The sequence below is a fragment of the Phalacrocorax aristotelis genome, chromosome 5, assembly GCF_949628215.1.
Source record: "Phalacrocorax aristotelis chromosome 5, bGulAri2.1, whole genome shotgun sequence".
Taxonomy (NCBI): domain Eukaryota; kingdom Metazoa; phylum Chordata; class Aves; order Suliformes; family Phalacrocoracidae; genus Phalacrocorax; species Phalacrocorax aristotelis.
In genome coordinates, this window is record NC_134280.1 from 33,097,846 (window position 1) to 33,118,013 (window position 20,168).

At 38.1% G+C, this 20,168-nt stretch overlaps 1 protein-coding gene across 4 annotated transcripts in view; it reads left to right on the forward strand.

Moving 5' to 3' along the window:
• Positions 1-20,168, forward strand: part of HECW2 (HECT, C2 and WW domain containing E3 ubiquitin protein ligase 2) — a 171,816-nt gene that overhangs the window by 147,773 nt on the left and 3,875 nt on the right. For all 4 annotated transcript variants that reach the window (XM_075093893.1, XM_075093894.1, XM_075093895.1 and 1 more), the window contains 9 exons: positions 1,746-1,866; positions 4,016-4,129; positions 7,786-7,938; positions 10,339-10,437; positions 11,435-11,564; positions 12,164-12,310; positions 12,972-13,086; positions 13,865-13,950; positions 15,574-15,686. In XM_075093893.1, coding sequence (XP_074949994.1) covers positions 1,746-1,866; positions 4,016-4,129; positions 7,786-7,938; positions 10,339-10,437; positions 11,435-11,564; positions 12,164-12,310; positions 12,972-13,086; positions 13,865-13,950; positions 15,574-15,686 — 1,078 coding nt within the window. The remainder of the gene's footprint in view (positions 1-1,745; positions 1,867-4,015; positions 4,130-7,785; positions 7,939-10,338; positions 10,438-11,434; positions 11,565-12,163; positions 12,311-12,971; positions 13,087-13,864; positions 13,951-15,573; positions 15,687-20,168) is intronic.

Consider the following 20,168-nt stretch of genomic DNA (forward strand, 5'->3'; position numbering starts at 1 on the left):
TTTTTTTTGGTGACTGCATTTTTGTACCTACTTTACCCAAAGCAAAATAAACAAAGTAGGGGGGAAAGGCCAATAATTAAAAGGCTGTTTACAGTTTCAAGTTTCTGTAAGTTTTCTACAGAATTAAGCTGAGTGTACCATTAGAAGCCCTTGGTGCTCTCAGTAAAAGAGGATCACCACTATAGATTAATCAGTGGCCATGATTTGTTTTTCCAGAGGGGTCCTGCATGTTCCTGTTGGACCACTGAGGATTCCCTGACACTTTCTATTCTTCCCACACATCACTTTAAGCCTGGAACAAGTGGCAAGTGTTGTTCTGGTCAGACAGGTCTTTTAAAGACCTGTAAATGGCATTCAGTGTTAATACTGATCTTGCTTGTTCTCTCTGATTTCTGCAGAGAACCGACTCTGCAGTTTCTTCCAGCAGCCACTTCCGCAGGATGTGCTCGTCACCTTTTCCATCAGACCCATATGCGTTGTGGCTAAGCAAGCTGCTCTCTTTTCCCCTGGTCTCTGCCCCCAGGCTGAACAGATACACATTCTCTCTCATTCATAACCTGAAATGTTACGTTCTCATGCCTTCACCCATAGTAGCAATAAATGTTTCTGTATTGGCTCAGTTTCATACAGGGAGCCAAAAGAAAACTCTCATAAGGAACTGATCATCACTTAAAAGACAGAAGTCTACATATACATGCTTCTGAACTGTTCATTTGTATTTCCAGTGCCTTATGGGCCTGTTAGATGACCACCAGTTGCAGATCAGTAGTTGGCAACCTATGTATACTGTAGAGCATGAGAAATTTTAAACATCCTCTTGAGTTTTTTTGTGGGGAATGTCTACACAGCCACACAGGGGAGGAATTTAATGTTATAAAAACTAAGGGTGAGAAGATGAATGTAAAAGGGTTGGGATAACTGCCTCTTTGGCACACTATCTTGCACTCAAATCAATTGAAGTAATTTATCCAGGGAGGCAGTGGAGGTTCTAATGGTTGTGATATTCAGAATAGATCAGACTAAACACCTGGTTTGTAATATAGTAGACTTGTACATGCAGATGTGGGGCATATGCCATTTTTTGCATACAGATCTCAGCTCTCCCTGCTTTTAAGAAATTGACCCTCAAAAACACTTTTTCAAAAATAAAATCGCTTAGATGACCATCGTATGTGTTCCTGCAGTCACATGTGAAAAGTTTCACAAACTTAAATTTGGTAGTCTTTCAGTTCTTCCAATACTGCTCTTCCTTGTGCTGCCCCAGGGAAAAACTTCTACTAGGGAATTTCCAGAAGTCTTCCTTCTTCAGTTTGATGTGTTCGACAGGGGCATAGCAGAGTACAGTCTGTTTATGCTTCATTTCTGAGGTCTTGTTTTTCCTGATAATATTAAAACCAGGCCAGAGCAGAACATTTATTGCATGAGCTATTTTAAAGGTTAGACGTAAATTGTACTTGACAAACAAGTTAAGTCTTTCCAGTTTATCGTGCTGGTTTTTTAATCCATCATTTGCATTGACCTGGGTTTGCTCTTAAGGCTTTACTTTATAAAGATGATAATATTGGAAATGAGCAAGCAAGAAGTCTTAGATGCAGAGCAGATTTGAAGATATGTGGCTTTTACTGTTTCTAAAAGCGACTAAACCAAACGCATACCATGTCTTTTGCTATTAAGGAGTGTTTTCAGTAGGGGATGGGACACTAGTCAGTTCACATCGCTTATTCTTTGCTTATTGCTTCCTGCAGGTACTCAGCGTGCCAATGCCCGAGCTCCAGCTCCTTACAAAAGAGATTTTGAAGCCAAGCTAAGGAACTTTTACAGGAAGTTGGAGACTAAAGGATATGGACAAGGCCCAGGGAAATTGAAGTATGTTGAAGAATCTCATGAAATTGGATTTGTTTCTCAAGGCAGCCTGTCTTGCCTTGCACATCTACAAGCTTCTTCTCATTAGAAGGAATGCAGATGTTATGGTTACCCTTGCACTTCTGGAAATATAAAGCCTGTCATAAAAGACTTAGTGCCAGCATGTGATTCATAGCAGAGAATACAGCAAGTTCTGAGCAATTCTTTTCTATGTTTCCTCCAACTAGATTTTCATACAAATAATATTACCAATACAGTGCCAAAAAGTGCTTTGGGAAGAGGCATGCAGAACAGGAGGCATCTGAATTTTTCCATTATGGCAATTGCTACGATTTAAACAGTTATATTTTCTCATGTCTTTTCCCATTGAAAAAATGTGATAGGCTTATCTTTTGTACTGATTGTATTGATACCACAGTCCTCTTTAGTAAAGAGGACTCATAAAATTAAAAGCTATTAAATTCTAAGGACTGCCTTAAACTGCTAATATTTTTACTTCAGCACTCTGAATGCTAGAGTGCTTGGAGTGAGGTCTTCCCTCCTTCATTTATTTTATAATCATGTGATTACGTACTGTTACATTAAGGATCATCATCATAAGATACTTTCATAATTTTGTAAATTACCAAGTCTTGTGCCAGCTATCAAACTGTCATAGTTTGATACTTTTATAGTAGTCATGAGGCACCAGAATATTTTTTTATCCATTTCTTCTATTCGAATAGCGGGTTAGGTTTTTTGTTTGTTTGTTTTTGTTGTTTGGTGTGTGTTGGGTTTTTTTTTATTTCCCCCAGCCAGTCACTTCTCATATTTGCAGGAATTTGTGCAGACCTCCGATTTCATTTATGTGACCTTGTTAAAAGTTTTCCACAACTGAAATGGGATTAAAATGGTATTGTTTAGACATTAAGAGTATCAAGAGTAAATGTATTAAGAGGCAGGGGTTAGACATTGTCTGCCTATAATGTAATGAAATCATAAACACCTAAAGCTTGATCTATGAAAGTTTTGTCATGAATGCTTATGCAAATAACTGGTAGAGAGAATGGCTTTTGCTACCTGCAAGATCCATTACATTTCTTGCACCTTTTTTTCTCCTATTTGCCATCACACTGTGGATTTTTATGCAGAACAGCAGCTTGATTTTTGAACAGAGTTTCCTCTGGGTTCCTTTCCCAGGCATACGCTGACCTGCTCCTTTTTTTTTAAACAAAGATACCAGCACAAATTGCATACTGCCTGGGTTCCTTGGTGCGCAGGTAGCTTGCCAGTTCCTGGCTTCTCAGCTTCTGTGTCCTCTGCAGGGTAGCACAGTGCAATCACTGACTGATCTCTGCACAAGCAGTAAGGCCAGCAAGGGTTTTGCAAGAGGCTGTGTGGAGGGAAAAGCTCCCTCTCTGCAGGCAGCAGCAGCTCCCAGCTTTGGTCTGACTGATGAAACGCACATGTAAGGCAGTATTTGAATATATAGCAAGCTAAGTTTCAGGAAACTGATTAAACACAATTTTTTGGCAGAAGATAAAATGTTTAAGTAAGGAGGTTGCTTTAACCTCTTATTTCGTATCTTTATGACACTTCCTGACTTTCACAATTTTTCTTTTAGAAGGTACGTTATGTTTTCACATGTGATGCTTCAGTCCGGGTTTGGACGAACAACTGCCATTCCTTCTAGACCTTTTGTCCTGTCATACTTACACTGGGGATAACGTATGGATGTGTGATTCTGGAGTTGCCATTCAGTGACTTTCCCACAGTTTTATCTTTTTTCTTGTGAAGAGATTGATTTTTACATAAAATGTAAGATTCTTGCTTACAGTAAGACTGATTCAGAGGTCCAGCCTTACAAAACGATTTTAAACTTAATGAAAATGCCCACTTCAGGACCTTTCCCATTGAAGCCTTTAATTTAAGAAAGAAGCAGGGTAATAAAAATAAAACTATACTTCTTAGTACAAGAGACATTTTATTGAAATCTAAAGTAGATCCTTGAGGGAGATAAACTAACAGACAGAAGCTGCCTGATCTGGATCAAATTATCCAGCACAAACGTGTATCTCTATGAAGTCATCTTGTTACCTTGCAGTGTAACTAGAAGTTTCCAACTGTGGTTCATATTCATGAATTGCTCTTTCAAAATTAATTTGCTCTTCAGATTAATCATCAGGAGAGATCACTTGCTAGAAGATGCCTTTAACCAGATAATGGGCTACTCAAGAAAAGACCTGCAGAGAAATAAACTCTATGTCACATTTGTTGGGGAAGAAGGGTGAGTAGAACAGGGAAGTAAATGTGATCTCAAAACTCAGTGTGTCTTGCAGCTGCTGTTTCACCAAACTTCTTGTGGTCTAGAGTGAAAAGAGGAAGCATTACAGCCAGGAAATGCCACATACATAAGCCTAGAACATACAGCTGTTCAAGATTACTTTTTAGGCATTGTGAAATGTAATGTATTCTGCCTCTGCAGAAGTAATGCATATGTTTATGTTAATTTTCACAATAGTTGGTGCATGTTTCAGAATGTTGCTGGGAAAGCAGAGAAAAACCAAACAATTTTCTCGCATTATTCATATTTCTTTTCTGTCAGCGCTGACATTATATCTCCAGTGCTTGTTAAAAGACAGCTGTCATTTGTTGGAGGGAGGGTGCTTCAAGAGAAGACTAGAGGCTCAATCCTTAATTCAATCCCTGTCTGAGGCAACAGGAGATGAAAGACCTCAGTGCTACAAGAGGTGCTCACTGCCTCTCCAGGCTAGGGCCTTTGTCAAAATTAAAAGCAGCTAGGCTGTTTCTAGTTGTCAAATAAACACAAATATTCCTGACATTTCAAAGTCACTTCAGAGAATGCTCAGTGTGTGTCTAATGACAGTCTAACGTGTTACAGGTTGTGAGATGTGCACTGCAAAGCAAAATGTGGTTAGATTTTCTTTGCAAGTGAAACTGGAACAATGTACTCTTTGCCTCTTTGTTGATTTGTGCTCCCTTTCTCAGATCCTAAAGCCTACTGCCTTAGGTACAAATATTTTTATTGAGATATTTCATGAATGTATTTGTAAATACATTCAAAATTTTATTCCTTGATATTTAGGAAACTGCAGCACACAGCTCTTGCAGTGCTGTAGTGTGCGTTATTGCTGTGCAGTGCTTTAAAATAGCTAAGTTGTAATAGAAACATCTCATACAAGATTAGATAAAATTAATCTGTCTTTGAAAACCCCTAAATCCTGTTTGTTTAAAGTTCACCCTGAAGTGCTTAGTGCTAATAAGGACTCACTGGAGTCTTAAAATAAAAAATGTTGACAGCTGAGAGCCAAGTGTGGACTTGTTCATATAAGTAATACCACCATGCTGTCTGAGGAAAAACTCAAAACTGGAATGACAAGGCTGGTGCAGGGTGAGATTACACTATATTGACAGAGCAGGGTGGGGATGCAGGAACGAGGCCTGTCTTACACAGCCCTACCAGCCTTTACTTTCACAGCTACAACCTCAACTCAGATTTTAAAATGAAAGGGAAAAATTAAAAATCGTACATGAGATAGAGATTGATCCAGATAGACTTTCCCCTTTCATCAGATGTCAGGCTTTTGCATTTCATCACTTAGTACAACAAGCTGAAGAGTGACCTGGAAATGGGGGTGACACATCCTGTCCCCATTATATCCAGCTTTACACAAGACTCTCTTCTTAATGGAAAAGAATGAGTTAATTAAGAGCAAAGTCAGATTAAAATGACGTCAATTCTTAATTTACAAATCTGTGTTTTGAATGAAGAAAGGAGGTGTGCAAACAGTATTGTTTCATCAGAGATGGTGCAAGGATATGTATCACATAAAACAGTTTGGCTAGGTGTAGAAAGACAGGTCAGGGTGGAGGAGAGGAGGACGAGGAGGAGGAATACTGAAAGTTAGTTGTTTCCTATTTGCTCCTCCTTTTCCTTTTTTAAGTTTTTAAGTGGGAGTTTGCTCCTGCATTTCTTTTCCTCTCAGTAAAGAGGTGTAAGTCTTAAAGTAATGGGTAATGAAATCCTTACAAATCAACACATTTTAGTAACTACTGATTTATTAGTGTATAAATTAGTAAGTGGGGCAACTCAGACATAGTAATTGCTGTTCCTATGATTTTTTATCATAAGTCTCATAATGCTTGGTATCTTCCTTGAACCTTCAACTTCTACAGTCATGCAATTGTGATGCTAGTTTAATGTTTTCACATTCATACTTTATGTGGTGATAAATGAAGAAAAATTTGATACAAAGAATATGCTTCCTTATTTTCCCTAAGTTCTATTAACTATTAGCAGAAGCTGCTTTGCATTTGAGAGTGGTAAATCTGGAGTATTAATGGTGCTTCCTAGGAGACATGAGTCATGTTGCCAACAACATATTACTCTACTCCTGAATACCCAAATGCCCCACAGTTGCAGCTGTTGTGTGGTTGCATACCTCTCGTATGAAGTTTTCTCACCCTTGTGCCAAGCCTTTAATTGTGGGATAAATCTGACTGGCAGTGCAGGACTCTTGTGATTGATTTATTTAACATGACTCACAGTAACTCTGCGTACAAAAGGAGCTGTATGAAATGGCTGGTAGTCAAGCACACAGTTTCTATTCTATCTTAAGATTTCATCGTGAGTCTTGCTATCCCAGAAGTTTGCAAGAGTCTTCCAGGTGACCCTTTACTTGATCCCGGTATTTGTGCCAAGATTAAGATCCAGCAGTTGTCCATGATATCAAACCACTTTGGGTTTTTTCTGCAATTTGAGGATAGAATCTGCCCCTCTTGCCAGGGTAAGGATCTGTTTCAGTATTTCGCTTCTGAAGCTTAACAGAAGCAAAGTGCTTCCAAATGACTGAAGGGAAAATGCTTTTTATTCAGCAGAGGAAAGAAGCTTTGTCCTCAGCTTGATAATGGTACCTAGCCTTTACTGTCTTGACAACTTCATCCTCAGAAACATCCTCATCTGTGTTTGTCTTCTGTAAAAGTTCATGAGACAAAACCTTGGTAGCAGAAGTCCTATGTGAAAGCTGACCTTCTCTGATACTTGTCTGTGCATTGTCTTAGTAGTAAAGCAAGACCTTAAAAGTCAAGTATGAAATCTTCAATCTATAGAAGATATATCTTTGTTTGTTAGGATTATAATAATCACTCTTCCCCACAGGAAAATCCCTAATTTTGTTTTCCAACTACCAGAGAATTAACTTCATACTTAACTCATTTCACTGGTGACCTGCAGCATAATGTCAAAATTCGGTCTCAGTGCTTTGTCAGCAATGAATTTGTTTACGATTCAGGAAGAAGGGGTTATTTAGATTCCTTGTTCATTAGTACTGGAATCTTGAAATAGGAAAAAAAAAAAAACAACCCACACCAAAGGAAATGCACTCTCCAAAAGACATTTACATGCACTCAAGTTTGGAAGACAGACAAGAAAACTTAGACCAAGAAAGATAAATCACTGAAGTAATCTCAGATCATATTGCTAGGGAAAACTGAAATATTATCCTTCAAATTGTCCTATTGTTGCAAGTCTGCAGAGACAAAATGTAACCATTGTTCATTTTCATTCTTAATTTGTCAGATGCAGATTGGTCTAAAGTTGGCTCTTTTCATGTTTCATCCTCCCCCCAGTTCCCAATTATTTGGTAATATTCCTGTGGCAAAGAGGCCATTACAGCTGGAGCCAAAATTTTTTATGAGAGCAGCCCACATAGAGCACTTCATTCCAGTCCTCCAAGCCATTCCATTTCAGAATAGCCCCGCAAGGACTTCACATACCTTGGCATTAAGCAATCTGCAGGATAAGGGTTATGGGTAAAATATTACGAAATTTTAATTAAAATATAGCATAAGGAACATAGATTCAAAAAAGCATTTCCTTGCACACAATGAACACTTATAGTAATGTCGAGTTTCTCTTTTAAGGTTGGACTACAGTGGACCTTCACGAGAGTTTTTTTTCCTCGTATCTAGAGAGCTCTTCAATCCATACTATGGTTTGTTTGAATATTCAGCCAACGATACGTACACAGTACAAATAAGTCCCATGTCTGCTTTTGTAGACAATCACCATGAGTGGTAAGAATTATTTTTCTTTTTTTTTTTCAGATATATTTTCTGTTGTTCCCACTTGCAGACAACTATTCATATCTGCTCAGACGTATAACACAGAATCCTATCTTTTTAACCAGCAGCAAAATAATTGCGTTTCTTTAGACCTTCCTGATTATGTTTTCTCTTGTGGTTTTACATGTTCTTATTTCTCACAAGGTCAGCAAAAATATGATATGGAACGTGCACTGTGGGATTGTCCCACAACACAACTCTCTGCATTTCTTGTACATTAGCAGTCATTACATGAAAGCAATATTAGCCTCTTGTGCTAAATGAATGAAAAATGAATGAAAAAAAAAAATTGGCTTTTTGTCAACTAATGAGATTAAGGGAGACTTCAGACCGGCGTTACTGTATGTAATTTGTTTGAATCTTCCTGAAGAGGAAGGTACAGAGGTCTCCTTAGTGGAAAAAATCCAACATATCTATTAGAAGGAAATCTATGGAGGTATCTTAATTGGGGGTGGGGGGAAGACTGCTGATTACATAGGTCTTAAGCAACATCTGTACATACACATGTACTTCTAAAATAGTTATCAAGGATTTTTACATAATCCCATTTTCACAATTACAAGCCAGTTTTAATCACCCTCAGTTGATTTAAGCCATGGCATCACCATAAATCTGTAAAGCTGTGCTGTGAATATTAACAGAGAACTTTGTTGCGTAGGTAGTTATATTACAGTAATAGTGGAATGACAGCTGCTCATCTGTGTAGGACAGATATGTACTAAGTTGTTATTTATTGGAAGCGAGTTAAGAAGAATGAATATGAGAAAGGAATGTCATTACTAGTTTTAAAAATGAATAGAAAATTAAATGGTTGGCTGCATCCGGTTCAGTTAGTTGAAGCAAGCTACCTGTTGAACTCTAATACTGTGACAACAAAAGGCGTATGATGTATTGGAAAAGCAAAGCAGGCTGGCAAAAAGGGGAGGAAAAAAGCCTATGTGCTATGCAGCTTCTGTCAACATGTTGTACCCCTATCTTCTGCAGTGCTGGAGCAGAGACCTTGGGGGGCAGGGAGGCATGACCCCCTCTCTTTCTGGGAGAGCTGGTGCTTGTGACAGCACTTCCCTTGTACAGCCTCAGGGGGAATTCAGCAAATGCAGCTGAGACAAGTAGTTATGCATGGAGAGGGCTTTGCATGTCACATCCTAATCTTTCAAACTCTGTGTACAGGCAGGTATAATAAAGCCCTAATCTTTCCAAGAAAAATGTTGCTGAGGATGCATAAACAGAAAGTTTAAGAAACATTACTTTCTTTGAAAAAGAACACTAGACTTAAATCTCATTCCAGAGGTCTGGAGGATTCTTCACAATGGATCTTTATTCTCATGGGAATATTTGCAAAGACCCTACTATTTCAAAGTCGCTGCCATGTGATCTCAAATCTGTCAAACTCCCTCTCTTTCCACCAACCTTCCTTACCCACCAGACAAGATGAAGATGATACGGGAAAAGGGGAAAGGAGAAGATAATTTAGATCCCAATGACGTAGGGCTGGAGAGCACTGTGATACATAAGAAAGCTTCCAGCCACTGTTCATGAAAATATACACAGAATTCCATAATCACCAGTTAGAAGAAAGAGCAAGGAGCCACTGTAAGCAGAAAAGACAGCAAGAACTGTCAGGCTGGGAAAGCGTAGGAGAACCTTTGGCCTCCCAGTAACATGAAAACAAGTTAATCCTAAATGGGGTGTGTAAAGAAAATAGACAGTGGCTATCATCGACACCTGGACAGGCTGGAGAGCTGGGCTGAGGGGAACCTCATGATATTCAACAAAGGCAAGTGAATGGTCCTGCACCTGGGGAGGAACAACCCCACACACCAGTACAGGCTGGAGGATGACGTGCTGGAAAGCGGCTCTGTTGAGAAGGACCTGGGAGTGCTGGAGGACAACAAGCTGACCATGAGCCAGCAATGTGTCCTTGTGGCCAAGAAGGCCAACAATATCCTGGGGTGCATTAAAAGCAGGGGGGTTGGACAAGATGATCTCTAGAGGTCCCTTCCAAACCCCACCATTCTATGATTCTGTGATCATTTTGGAAGATACGCTTTTATAAAGAGTCTAGTCTGGCAGGGGTTGATTGGGTTAATATGGATTTGACATTTTTGAGAAGTTGCAACTTAGGTATCTGAGGGATTTTCCACACCCTGAAGACTTGCATTTTTTCTGTGCCTTACTAAGTGTAAAAGAAACACAAGGGAAAAAAAAAAAAAAAAACCCACAAACCCCCACAATTTAGACATAGCTATCTGATTTTAAAACACTGTTTGGAAATACATGCCAGTTTTGATGATAGAGCAGTGTACAAACCACAAAGTTTCAGTATAACGATTGTAACTCTTTCTCTTCCAGGTTCAGGTTTAGTGGTCGAATTCTTGGTCTTGCTCTGATACATCAGTATTTGCTAGATGCCTTTTTTACACGTCCCTTTTATAAAGCCCTCCTCCGAATGTAAGTAGAATTGTTCTGTCTCCTTTTTTCTTTGGTTCCTTCCCCATGGGCAGTGCCATTTAGTGTATGGATAAATTATGATGTTTTATCATCAAAGAAGACAGGCCATTATTTATAACTTAATAATTTCATTTCAATATAGGACTTTTTAAAAAAGTTTACTTGTTTCTGCTTATGGTTATTAGCCAGTTACCTAATAACTCAGAATGTCGTTTCTGATCAGCATGAAAACCTCATGTTTTGTTTTAGCCACGTTACAAGCTTTCTTCTACAACATCTTACATTTGAAGTTGTACAATGAAATGCTGTGGTTTTATTCTAGCTATTTAATAGAGTCCTTAGTCATTTGTCTTGTAATGACTCACAGGATAGGATATGAATCACTTTGTAACAGACTGCAAGACCCATTCTCAGAGGTAGACTGATTGTTGGCTGTCTCTGTTCTGAGGAGCTTTACTTTGTTAGGTTGGATTTTTAAAAGAAGGACCAGGTAAGGGGAAATATGGCAAAAAATAAAAAGATATTTCTGTGGTAAGCAAGGTATCTGAACAGACTTCTTTGCACAACAAGGAGATGAAACAGGTGGCAGTGTAGTCACAGAAGCAAAAAGGGTATTCGTTGCTTGTTACAAAATCTTACAATTTCTTTTATTATTTGAATATTTTGTCTCTTCAATCTATGCGTTTTCGTCATTCCAAAATACTTGTCACAGAAAACATGGGACAGACTCACCATAAGCTTAAAAGGAAGTATGTCTTCAAATTGGTAAATTCTGGAGTTCTGTATATTAACAAAACCATTCTGTGATACCCAGTAGCTGCTATTACTAGGCAAGTAAACAAGAGATTTGAAGTAGTGACATCTTTATTCTATTGATTTTTCTCTTGGCTCCCATTCTCAGTCTGCTTTTTCAGGACTGTCCTATCTGAGTTTAGTTACTAAGTGCACACTCTCCTGCGTCACCTGTATTTGAGTGTTTTCTTCTTGTTTACGTTAGACTCTGTGACCTGAGTGACCTGGAATATCTTGATGAGGAGTTTCACCAGAGTTTGCAGTGGATGAAAGACAATGATATACATGATATCCTAGATCTCACATTTACTGTAAATGAAGAAGTTTTTGGGCAGGTGGGCAAGATTTTTAATTTAATTTCCTTTCTGTATTCTACTGCTAGATGAACATTTATTTGAACAGAAGAATGTTTGTCATTCCATGCTGATTTGAACTTGTTTTTATAAAATTCTGGTTGATGAAAACAATGTTGGAATCTAAGGAAGAATTATTATTTGTAACTGATCAAACATGTCTTTCTGGTTAAGGAGATTTTCTGGACACTATCTGAAATATCAAAATTTTCGATTGCTCTCCTGGATGTAGTTTACTTGAGTTTAATTGCAGCAGAGTTAGTATTCAAAGGTATTACAACGCCTTTGATAAGATATTATTTAGAAGACTTCACTACTTTAATCACAGTACAGATTGTTTCTTCTCAGCTTATTCTTCATACTAAACATGAAGATTCTTTAGATTAAATGGGATTTTAAATATGATTTTATCCAAAAAAAGATTTATTTTATGTTCTTTTATTTCACATATTCCAGTTTGCTAAAGTCAGTATTGGCTAATGCTTTTGAGGAATTACTTCAACTTAAAAGTTTAAATCATTATAATTCTTTCTTTTGTCTTTATAATACTGTGTTGTCACTTGGTCTGTTTTTTTCCTAAGATCACAGAACGGGAATTAAAGCCAGGAGGTGCCAACATCCCAGTCACTGAAAAGAACAAGAAAGAATATATAGAAAGAATGGTGAAATGGAGAATTGAGAGAGGAGTTGTACAACAAACAGAGAGTCTAGTCCGTGGTTTCTATGAGGTAAAAAACTCCAAAATGAAATCTGCTTTCTTCCTTTATCGTCCCGAAACATTTTTCTCCTCTTATACATTTCCCAAATACAGAGTCTCAAAAAGCAGATACATATATAATCAGAAGTGCCCTTACAGATATCTGGGGGTGGGGGGATGAGTAATTGTTAGCCATTGACTTAAACACTGTGGTTATATATCTTCTTTAAACTGGAAAATACTATTGATCACTATTTGTATGATCAGCAGTGAAAGCTTTTTAAAGTGACCCCTCTCTTTCTTCATTGGGCCTTTGAGGTTTTTTGTGTGCATGCCATACTTGGTGTAGCATGGTAGACCGAGTGTATTTCAAGGTATTTCTCTCTTACCTATTTTAACACGGACAGTTAAATTGAATGTATTGAACTTAATTTGAGCTGAAATAATTCAATATTATTTGTTGATAAAATTCTCTTCCAATCACTGTGATCCTCTAATGAAACTGAATGGAACTGCAGCGTAAGAAAAAAAAGTCCATTTATTTGCCTTTAAAAAGAAAAAAAAACTTAATTCTTTCCATTCATGAGGGAAATGTTACCCGATAAATGTTTTAGTAGCAGAAAAACTTTTTATGGGGAGGCAAAAATAAATGAACAATGAAACGTTGCTATGCACTTTATATCCTTTCACAGGTGGTTGATGCGAGGCTTGTGTCTGTGTTTGATGCCAGAGAACTGGAACTGGTTATAGCTGGAACAGCAGAAATTGACTTGAGTGACTGGAGAAATAACACAGAGTATAGAGGAGGTAACCTTGATTTTGAATTGCTCACTGACAGTGTTAGGGGTGCCTGGAATTACCCAGCTTCTAAGACACTAAAGAACCATCCACAAGATAGGTCTTCGGTATCTTCTGAATTTCTGTGGTTAAGTTTGTGTTAGGAGAAGGCAATTTGTCCATTTTACATTGCTTTGTTGCTTCCCCATGCAGCTCTTCCCTTACTCTTCTTGTCTGGACAGCATAGGAGAGCAGTCTTCTCCACAGAAAGTACTGTGCTCACCTGTGCACTAGCAGAGTACCGCACAGATGCTGGGGACAAATGGAAATGGTAACCATTCTAAGTAGGATCTTCCTCTTTTCCACTCTCAAACACAACAGGAAATTAGAAGTAATCCCAGTGGCTGCAGGCCAGCAGTTGAGATCATTTGAGAACAATGGAAGATTTGGTAACTACGTTGAGAGAGACGGTTGCAGCATTGTTTGCAGCGTCATTTTTAGCTTTAGATATATAAAAAGCACAGCACTGGAATATTTCAAGAATTGGCATTCCTGTTAGTGATCAGTTAATGGAAGAAATGCTTGAAAAAGAGATTTCACTCCTTTTTGTCATAGTAAATGAATCCTCTGCCTTTAAGATTTTTAATCATTTCAGGAATAGTTTTCTCTCACCTCCTGTCTTTTGCTGTAATTGGATAAGAAATACAGCATTATTGTGACTAGGGCTGAACTAGGGAAAACTTATCAACTAGTCTTTCAATAACTTTTGTAGCACTCAAAGGTATAAAGGCTGTTCCTGTTTTAACAGGTTATCATGACAATCACATTGTAATTCGGTGGTTCTGGGCTGCTGTGGAAAGATTCAACAATGAACAACGACTAAGACTTTTACAGGTAAGAAGTCAGCTGATCTGTGTAGAAATAGTCTGCAATGTAAAAGTTAGACGCTAAACTATTTCCATCCAGGCTTATGACATAAAAAAACTATGGTGATGCTGTCTAATGGGAATAACATTATAATCCTCAGAGACTTACTGTAATAATTTTATGCTACTGAAGCTCACACCTATTTTTATAGCTTTCTAAGTTAAAAATACATTTAAGAGATTCTGATGTCAATAACCCTTTACTGTCATTTGACTAAAAGTACATTAAGGCTAGTAAAGATAGAAAAGGAAAACTGTAATTAGTTTTATCATTAGGTAGAAATTTTAATAATATTTGTACATCTTAGGAAGGAGAAAGTTTAGATGGAAGTTAAAGTGCCTCAAATTAGAAAATAATTCAATTTAATTATGAGAAAAAACTTCTTTGCTGTGAGGGTGCCAGAGCAGTGGCACAGGCTGCCCAGAGAGGCTGTGGAGCCTCCTTCCCTGGAGACATTCAAAACCTGCCCAGACGCGTTCCTGTGCCCCCTGCTCTAGGTGTCCCTGCTCAAGCAGGGGGGTTGGACAAGATGATCTCTAGAGGTCCCTTCCAACCCCCGCCATTCTGTGATTCTATGATTCTGAAAACCTGAAAATGAGGCCAATTCCCTTTTCACTAAGTCAGCCTGCAGAATCCAGTCATCCTGCTGATGAAGGACAAAAACCTCTTAACAGAGGAATATTTATAAATGCGGGTTTACTATTGAGTTAAATTTTTTAAATTCAGGTTATCCCCAACCCAAACCAGACTGTGTCCTTGATCTACTATGAAATCCACTGTGTTTAACAATTCAGAATTGGTATCTGATCATTGAGTTACCTTATATAAGTATGATGAAGGATATCTCTCTTTTTTTAATGTTTAAGTACTTTCAAAAGGTCTGTAAAAAGCAGTGCAGGACATCTCATTTGTTGAAGATCCAGAGATGTCTGCTTATATGTCCCTATCACATCTGTTAGTCAAAAGTTTTTATCATATCCAGATCATTAAAAATTAAGTAGCCCCATATCTGTCAAAAATAATGTTTGATTTGTTCATGACAGGTTCTAACTAAATCTGCTCAACAGACAGGATTTCAGCAAGCATCAGTGGGCATTCTACCTAACCTTCAGAATTTAGTCCTTTTCTCATAGTTTTTAATAACTGTTTATAAATATATTAAAATCCATATAGCCAAAAAGGCATAAAGTGAAGCCATTATCATACATTATCACTTTTTTATTAGTTGCTCTTAATACAGAATAAAGACAGTAGGGAAAAAAAAAAAATCTCACTTAGGCCTAAGTTTAACTAACTTGATATTAATAGTGTTTTATTCTACAGTATTTATGTAACAGATCTACTCTTATAAGGAGAAATCTTTGAAGGAAATTAATTGGATAAATTGTCTCTTCTGGAGTCGTATCAGGAAATGGTCTGTTTTCCCTTATCCTCCATTCAAAGTAGCATTTATTACTTGTGCCTTACAGATTTCCTTATTTTGCTAATGTTTTTACACAAGCATTTGGACTTCAGTGGGTATGCTGATATAAATAAATTACTAATGCACACCATCTGTGTATCCAATATCCATGATGTTTGCGCTGGCAGTTTGTTACAGGCACGTCCAGCATACCTTATGAAGGATTTGCCTCTCTACGGGGGAGCAATGGTCCAAGAAGGTTCTGCGTAGAGAAGTGGGGGAAGATCACTGCTCTTCCAAGGTACAACTGTGTGTGTATTAATGCTACAGATACTTCAGAATATCAGTTACTGGGATAACAGATAAGCTGTTTGAGAAACATAAGCAAGTTTTAACTATATGCAGATACACTATGCCTTACATGAAAATTTCCTTCCCCATTGTTCAGTGTCTGATGCATCCATTTTTCTTTGAACTCAATTTTGTTCTCATAAGATGGACAAGGCAGTGTAACTGTGGCTGACATCCATATTGTAATGCTTTTTTTCATGGAAAATTATATTAGAATGATATTTTGATTAGAATTTTATTTTGTTATATTTGATTAAATGTGCGTGCAGTTCATCATGTAGGACCAAAAATTAATATAAATTAAATAGCACTTGTGACTGTGTCTGACTGAAAGCTAATATGAGACTTTTTGCATTAGACACACACAGCCTTTGCAGTATAGTTTAGTGATGTAGTTTTTATGGTCTGGCTGATGTTAAGAGTGTTAGCAAGTACATAAGAGGCAAGTTATGAACCACGCAAGAAGTGTATTTTGAAGAGGGGGTCATTTGACTTAAGAGGCAGCACAGGGACAAGAGAAGGTGCAGATTTCAAAGAGAAAAGTAGGGTCAACTGAAATATGTGAAGAGGGTAAAGGAACAATATAAGAGTCCAAGATATGAAAGCAGGAGTTGAGCTGTACAAGCCCTTGCAGACAAGAGGCAGCATTCAAACTGAGTAATGACAAGTTTTGGAGGAATAGAATGAGAAGATCCAAAAAAAAAAAAAAAGTGGCTTTTGTAAATTTTTCCACTTTGTAAAGACAGGAAAAATACTTGTTTTCAAAGGGCCATGGTAACAACTACAGGACTAGACTAATAATGTATGAGTGATGCAGGAAACATTTTCTAGTATGGACACTTCATTGACAAAAAATGACCGGTTCTAGTCTTTTCTATGTTGTGATCAGGCTGATATGTTTCTGGAAGATTTCCCTTCATCCAGTTCTATAATTCTGTAGCCTCTATAATGGGTTAACAGCAGTTAGACATACAGATTAGTGTGTGGAGTGTGGGTGAACTAACTCTACTTAATCAGATCTCAGCTTTAGTGTGCTGCTTATAGCCTGTGGTGGTAGTTTTGGGCTGGGCTGATCCATGGAGGAAATTCAACCCTAATCCTAGCCCATTCCTCTTAAACAAGATTCCTCAGGAATGACTTGCATTCAAAGACACAAGGCGGCTGTCAGACAGACAGAGAACTTTTCTGACCAACATCCCTTAGCTTTTTTCTCCAGCATAAAGTCAGAGATGTCTCTTGGGTTGGCTCCTGGCTGCAGGCTTCCATTTGAACCACACTGAGAAAGTCAGAGACACAGAGTGGCCCTGTGAAATCCACAGACACAGCAGGTGGCCTTTAAACAAAGCTGTTTTGCCAGTTTACAGTACAAATTAGAGCCAGGCAACTGAGGATGAATGATAAGCAAGGTCTGGAAATTGCTATTTCAAATCAAATACTCTAATATTTTTTGGGGGCCTAGTAACACCTTGTACCTCTGTAAGTCTACTTTATAGTTTGATTATGATTGACCTATGGACTAGCTTTGATTGTTTAAAAAGAAAAAGCTTTGATTTAAAAATAAAAAATTTCTGACTTCAAATTATAAGATTTTTCCTGTGAGTTTAGGAAAGAGATCGTGAGAGTTTTTCTGTATATTCTCTAATACTGGAACTCCTGGTGCTAACAAGCGCAGTTTGCAACATCAAAAAGGTCAGGACATGCCAGAACAGGATGCTCAGAATTTCCTCTGAAAAGGTTACACAGAGCCCTGGTTATAATAAACTGCAGAATAAAACTGCTTCCTGTAGTGCAACACAGAGAAATGTGTCGAGAATCTTTGCTACCATAAGGTGTTCAGCAAGTGCAGGGGAAATGCCAACTCTTCACATTTAGGAGAATGTATCATCCCCTTGAAATTTCATTTATGATTCCCTTGGTTAGGAAATGTTTGATTTTTATCTCTGTGGACAGTTTTTAACATACAAGTGTGAGAATTAAAGTAAACCAACAACACACTTGTTAAAATAAAAGTTGTCATGAGCTGGCAATTCCTGGCATTCAGACATGGAACCTCTATCTCAGAAGAAAATACATTATCTTCCATCTTTATGCTTACATGGGCTAAGTCCTAAGCAGAAAGTAGTATTTGCATTTTTACATACCTAGTTCCTGAGTGCAGTGTAGCTTCAGCCATGGGTCTCACCAGCTTCAAAGACTTACTGTGCAAACAGCAAGTAGTACTGGCTTGAAGGTAAGACATCATTAACAAGGACCCTGAATAGCAGACTTTCAAGAGGTTTCCAAACAAGCCCAGCTTGTATAAACACACTGCAGGATCTGCTGAGAACGCTGCCCTAGGACTCTGTGACTCTGATTCCCAGATAACTAAAGCATTTGTGTTAAGGCACCGTCACTCACTCATAGCAGTGTTACACTTTGCAAATTGCCCTTTTGATTTCAGCGGGCGTGATTGTGAAATTTGATAATATTTGGTGTGAGGGCAGTAAAAGCTAGGACTCAATAAGTCAGTGGACTTTGTTTCTTCCTCTGTTTCTAAAAAAAAAACCAAAACCAACCGAAAACCACAAACACCCCACCCGCCCCCCCCAACCCTGCGGAGAACACAGAATAATACCCATCCTCATCTCTTCTTCCTGACTTTGAGACACAGAAGGTAACAAATATAGTTACTTAAGTATGTGATTGTGGTATAAGCAGCTGTGAATATAAACACAAAAGTATTCACTAGATGTTTACCTTGTCCCACTGTTCTGACTGCTGTGTAATCAGTTCTGCTGAATCAGAATAGATTTCTGTGAGGTGCATGTCAGGTTGCCTAGCTTGTATCACTGTCTTTTATACTAGTAGGTCAGTAGCATGTAAAAGGCCCTGAAAAGATTGATTATTACAGGTTTAGCTTAACTCTTGCTGTCCCTGATGCCAATTCTACTTCCTTCTTTCACACTGTGTTGCAGATTACACTAAATCAGCAGAGGGACTGTTACTCTTCCAATTCACTTACATGCTGAGAAATTGGTTCCAGGCTCATTGCTGTACATGCACGATTCACATGCAAATAGTATTTATGTCTGACTGCTGGATTTTAACGCTAAGTCACTCTATTATACTATCATAATCAAAATGAAGGGGGGATTACTTGGGAATCTAGACTTCAGGAACCAATACGGTTTTCATGCTGAACTGTTAGTGCCCACATGTTTTGAAATGTTGGAATGGGAAAATACTGTCCAGAGGAAAAAAAATAAAATACTTTCTTCACAAAGACTTACGAAGTTGCTTGCTACAGTGAGTAAAGCATGCATTCCCTCAGAAGACAAAGATCTTAAGTTTTTGTCTTTTTTAATGACTTGGTTTTCCAAAGTAGGTGACTGCATTTTCAAAATTGCCCTCAAAATTAAGATAAAACTCAGTTCTCTTAATAAATGTAAACAACTTGCTGGCTTAATATTAAACCAGTTTGTAATGAATCCCTTGCTAATTATATACTGTGTGTTTCATAATTTGTGGTTTTATGGCCCACACAGCATGATCCATAGTTCTAATGAGTAGCTGTCAGTCCCATGCAGCAGAAGCATGTGGTTAGACTGTTAATTGCCTAAGACTCTTCCACACCATACACTGAACTCAAGGGATCACTGAGTTCCAGTTGCCCATTAAGTCCCTTTTTCTTAAAAAGGGAAATTTCTTTTTTTCTTTCTCTTTTTTTTTAAGTGCAGGAAATGCAAGAATAATTTAATCTACATCACAGATATTACTTTGTAAGGTGTTTGGAAAGACAAAGGAGGATTACAAAGAAAGCTTTCCTCCGGGAGCCTTAGAGGGATGGAAGGATGGAGAAATTTTATCAGGCCCCTGGAATACAGGGCGGGGAAATGCCCTCCCTGCTATACAGCATGCACGAGCAGTGTACTTCTAAGCATACTGTATGTGGGGAGGGTGCAAAATTCAGTGATATTTTAAGCGATTGCATATTTAACGTTTGGACTGTGTTTATAGTGATAGTGTGACCTTCTGCACTGTGTATACATTTCTTCAGCCTGATATTTTTATGACACTAAGGCTGTAATTGAGTGTTTCACCTTCAATGATAGTTTATAATGGACTCTTATGTTCTTAAAAAATGAGATTAACCCACCTCACTTATTTGTTTCATCCCCATTGTTGGGAGCGGAGAGCCACTTAAAACAGCAATTACTGAATTTGCTCCTGTGGAAGGCAGCACTTTCTGGTGCAGAGGAAGCTCAGCACAGGTCTGTTGTAGGCATTCCAGACTTCTGGGAGTGGTTAGGTTAAATGAGTTGCATTTGCTGTGAGGAGGGAGCTTGTTCAGTCCTTCCATTGACATTATGTTACACATTTACACTTAATACGAGCCATACTGATGAAGGGCAGGTCAGTGCAGGAGAAGTTTGTTTTTCAGCTGGATTGTGTT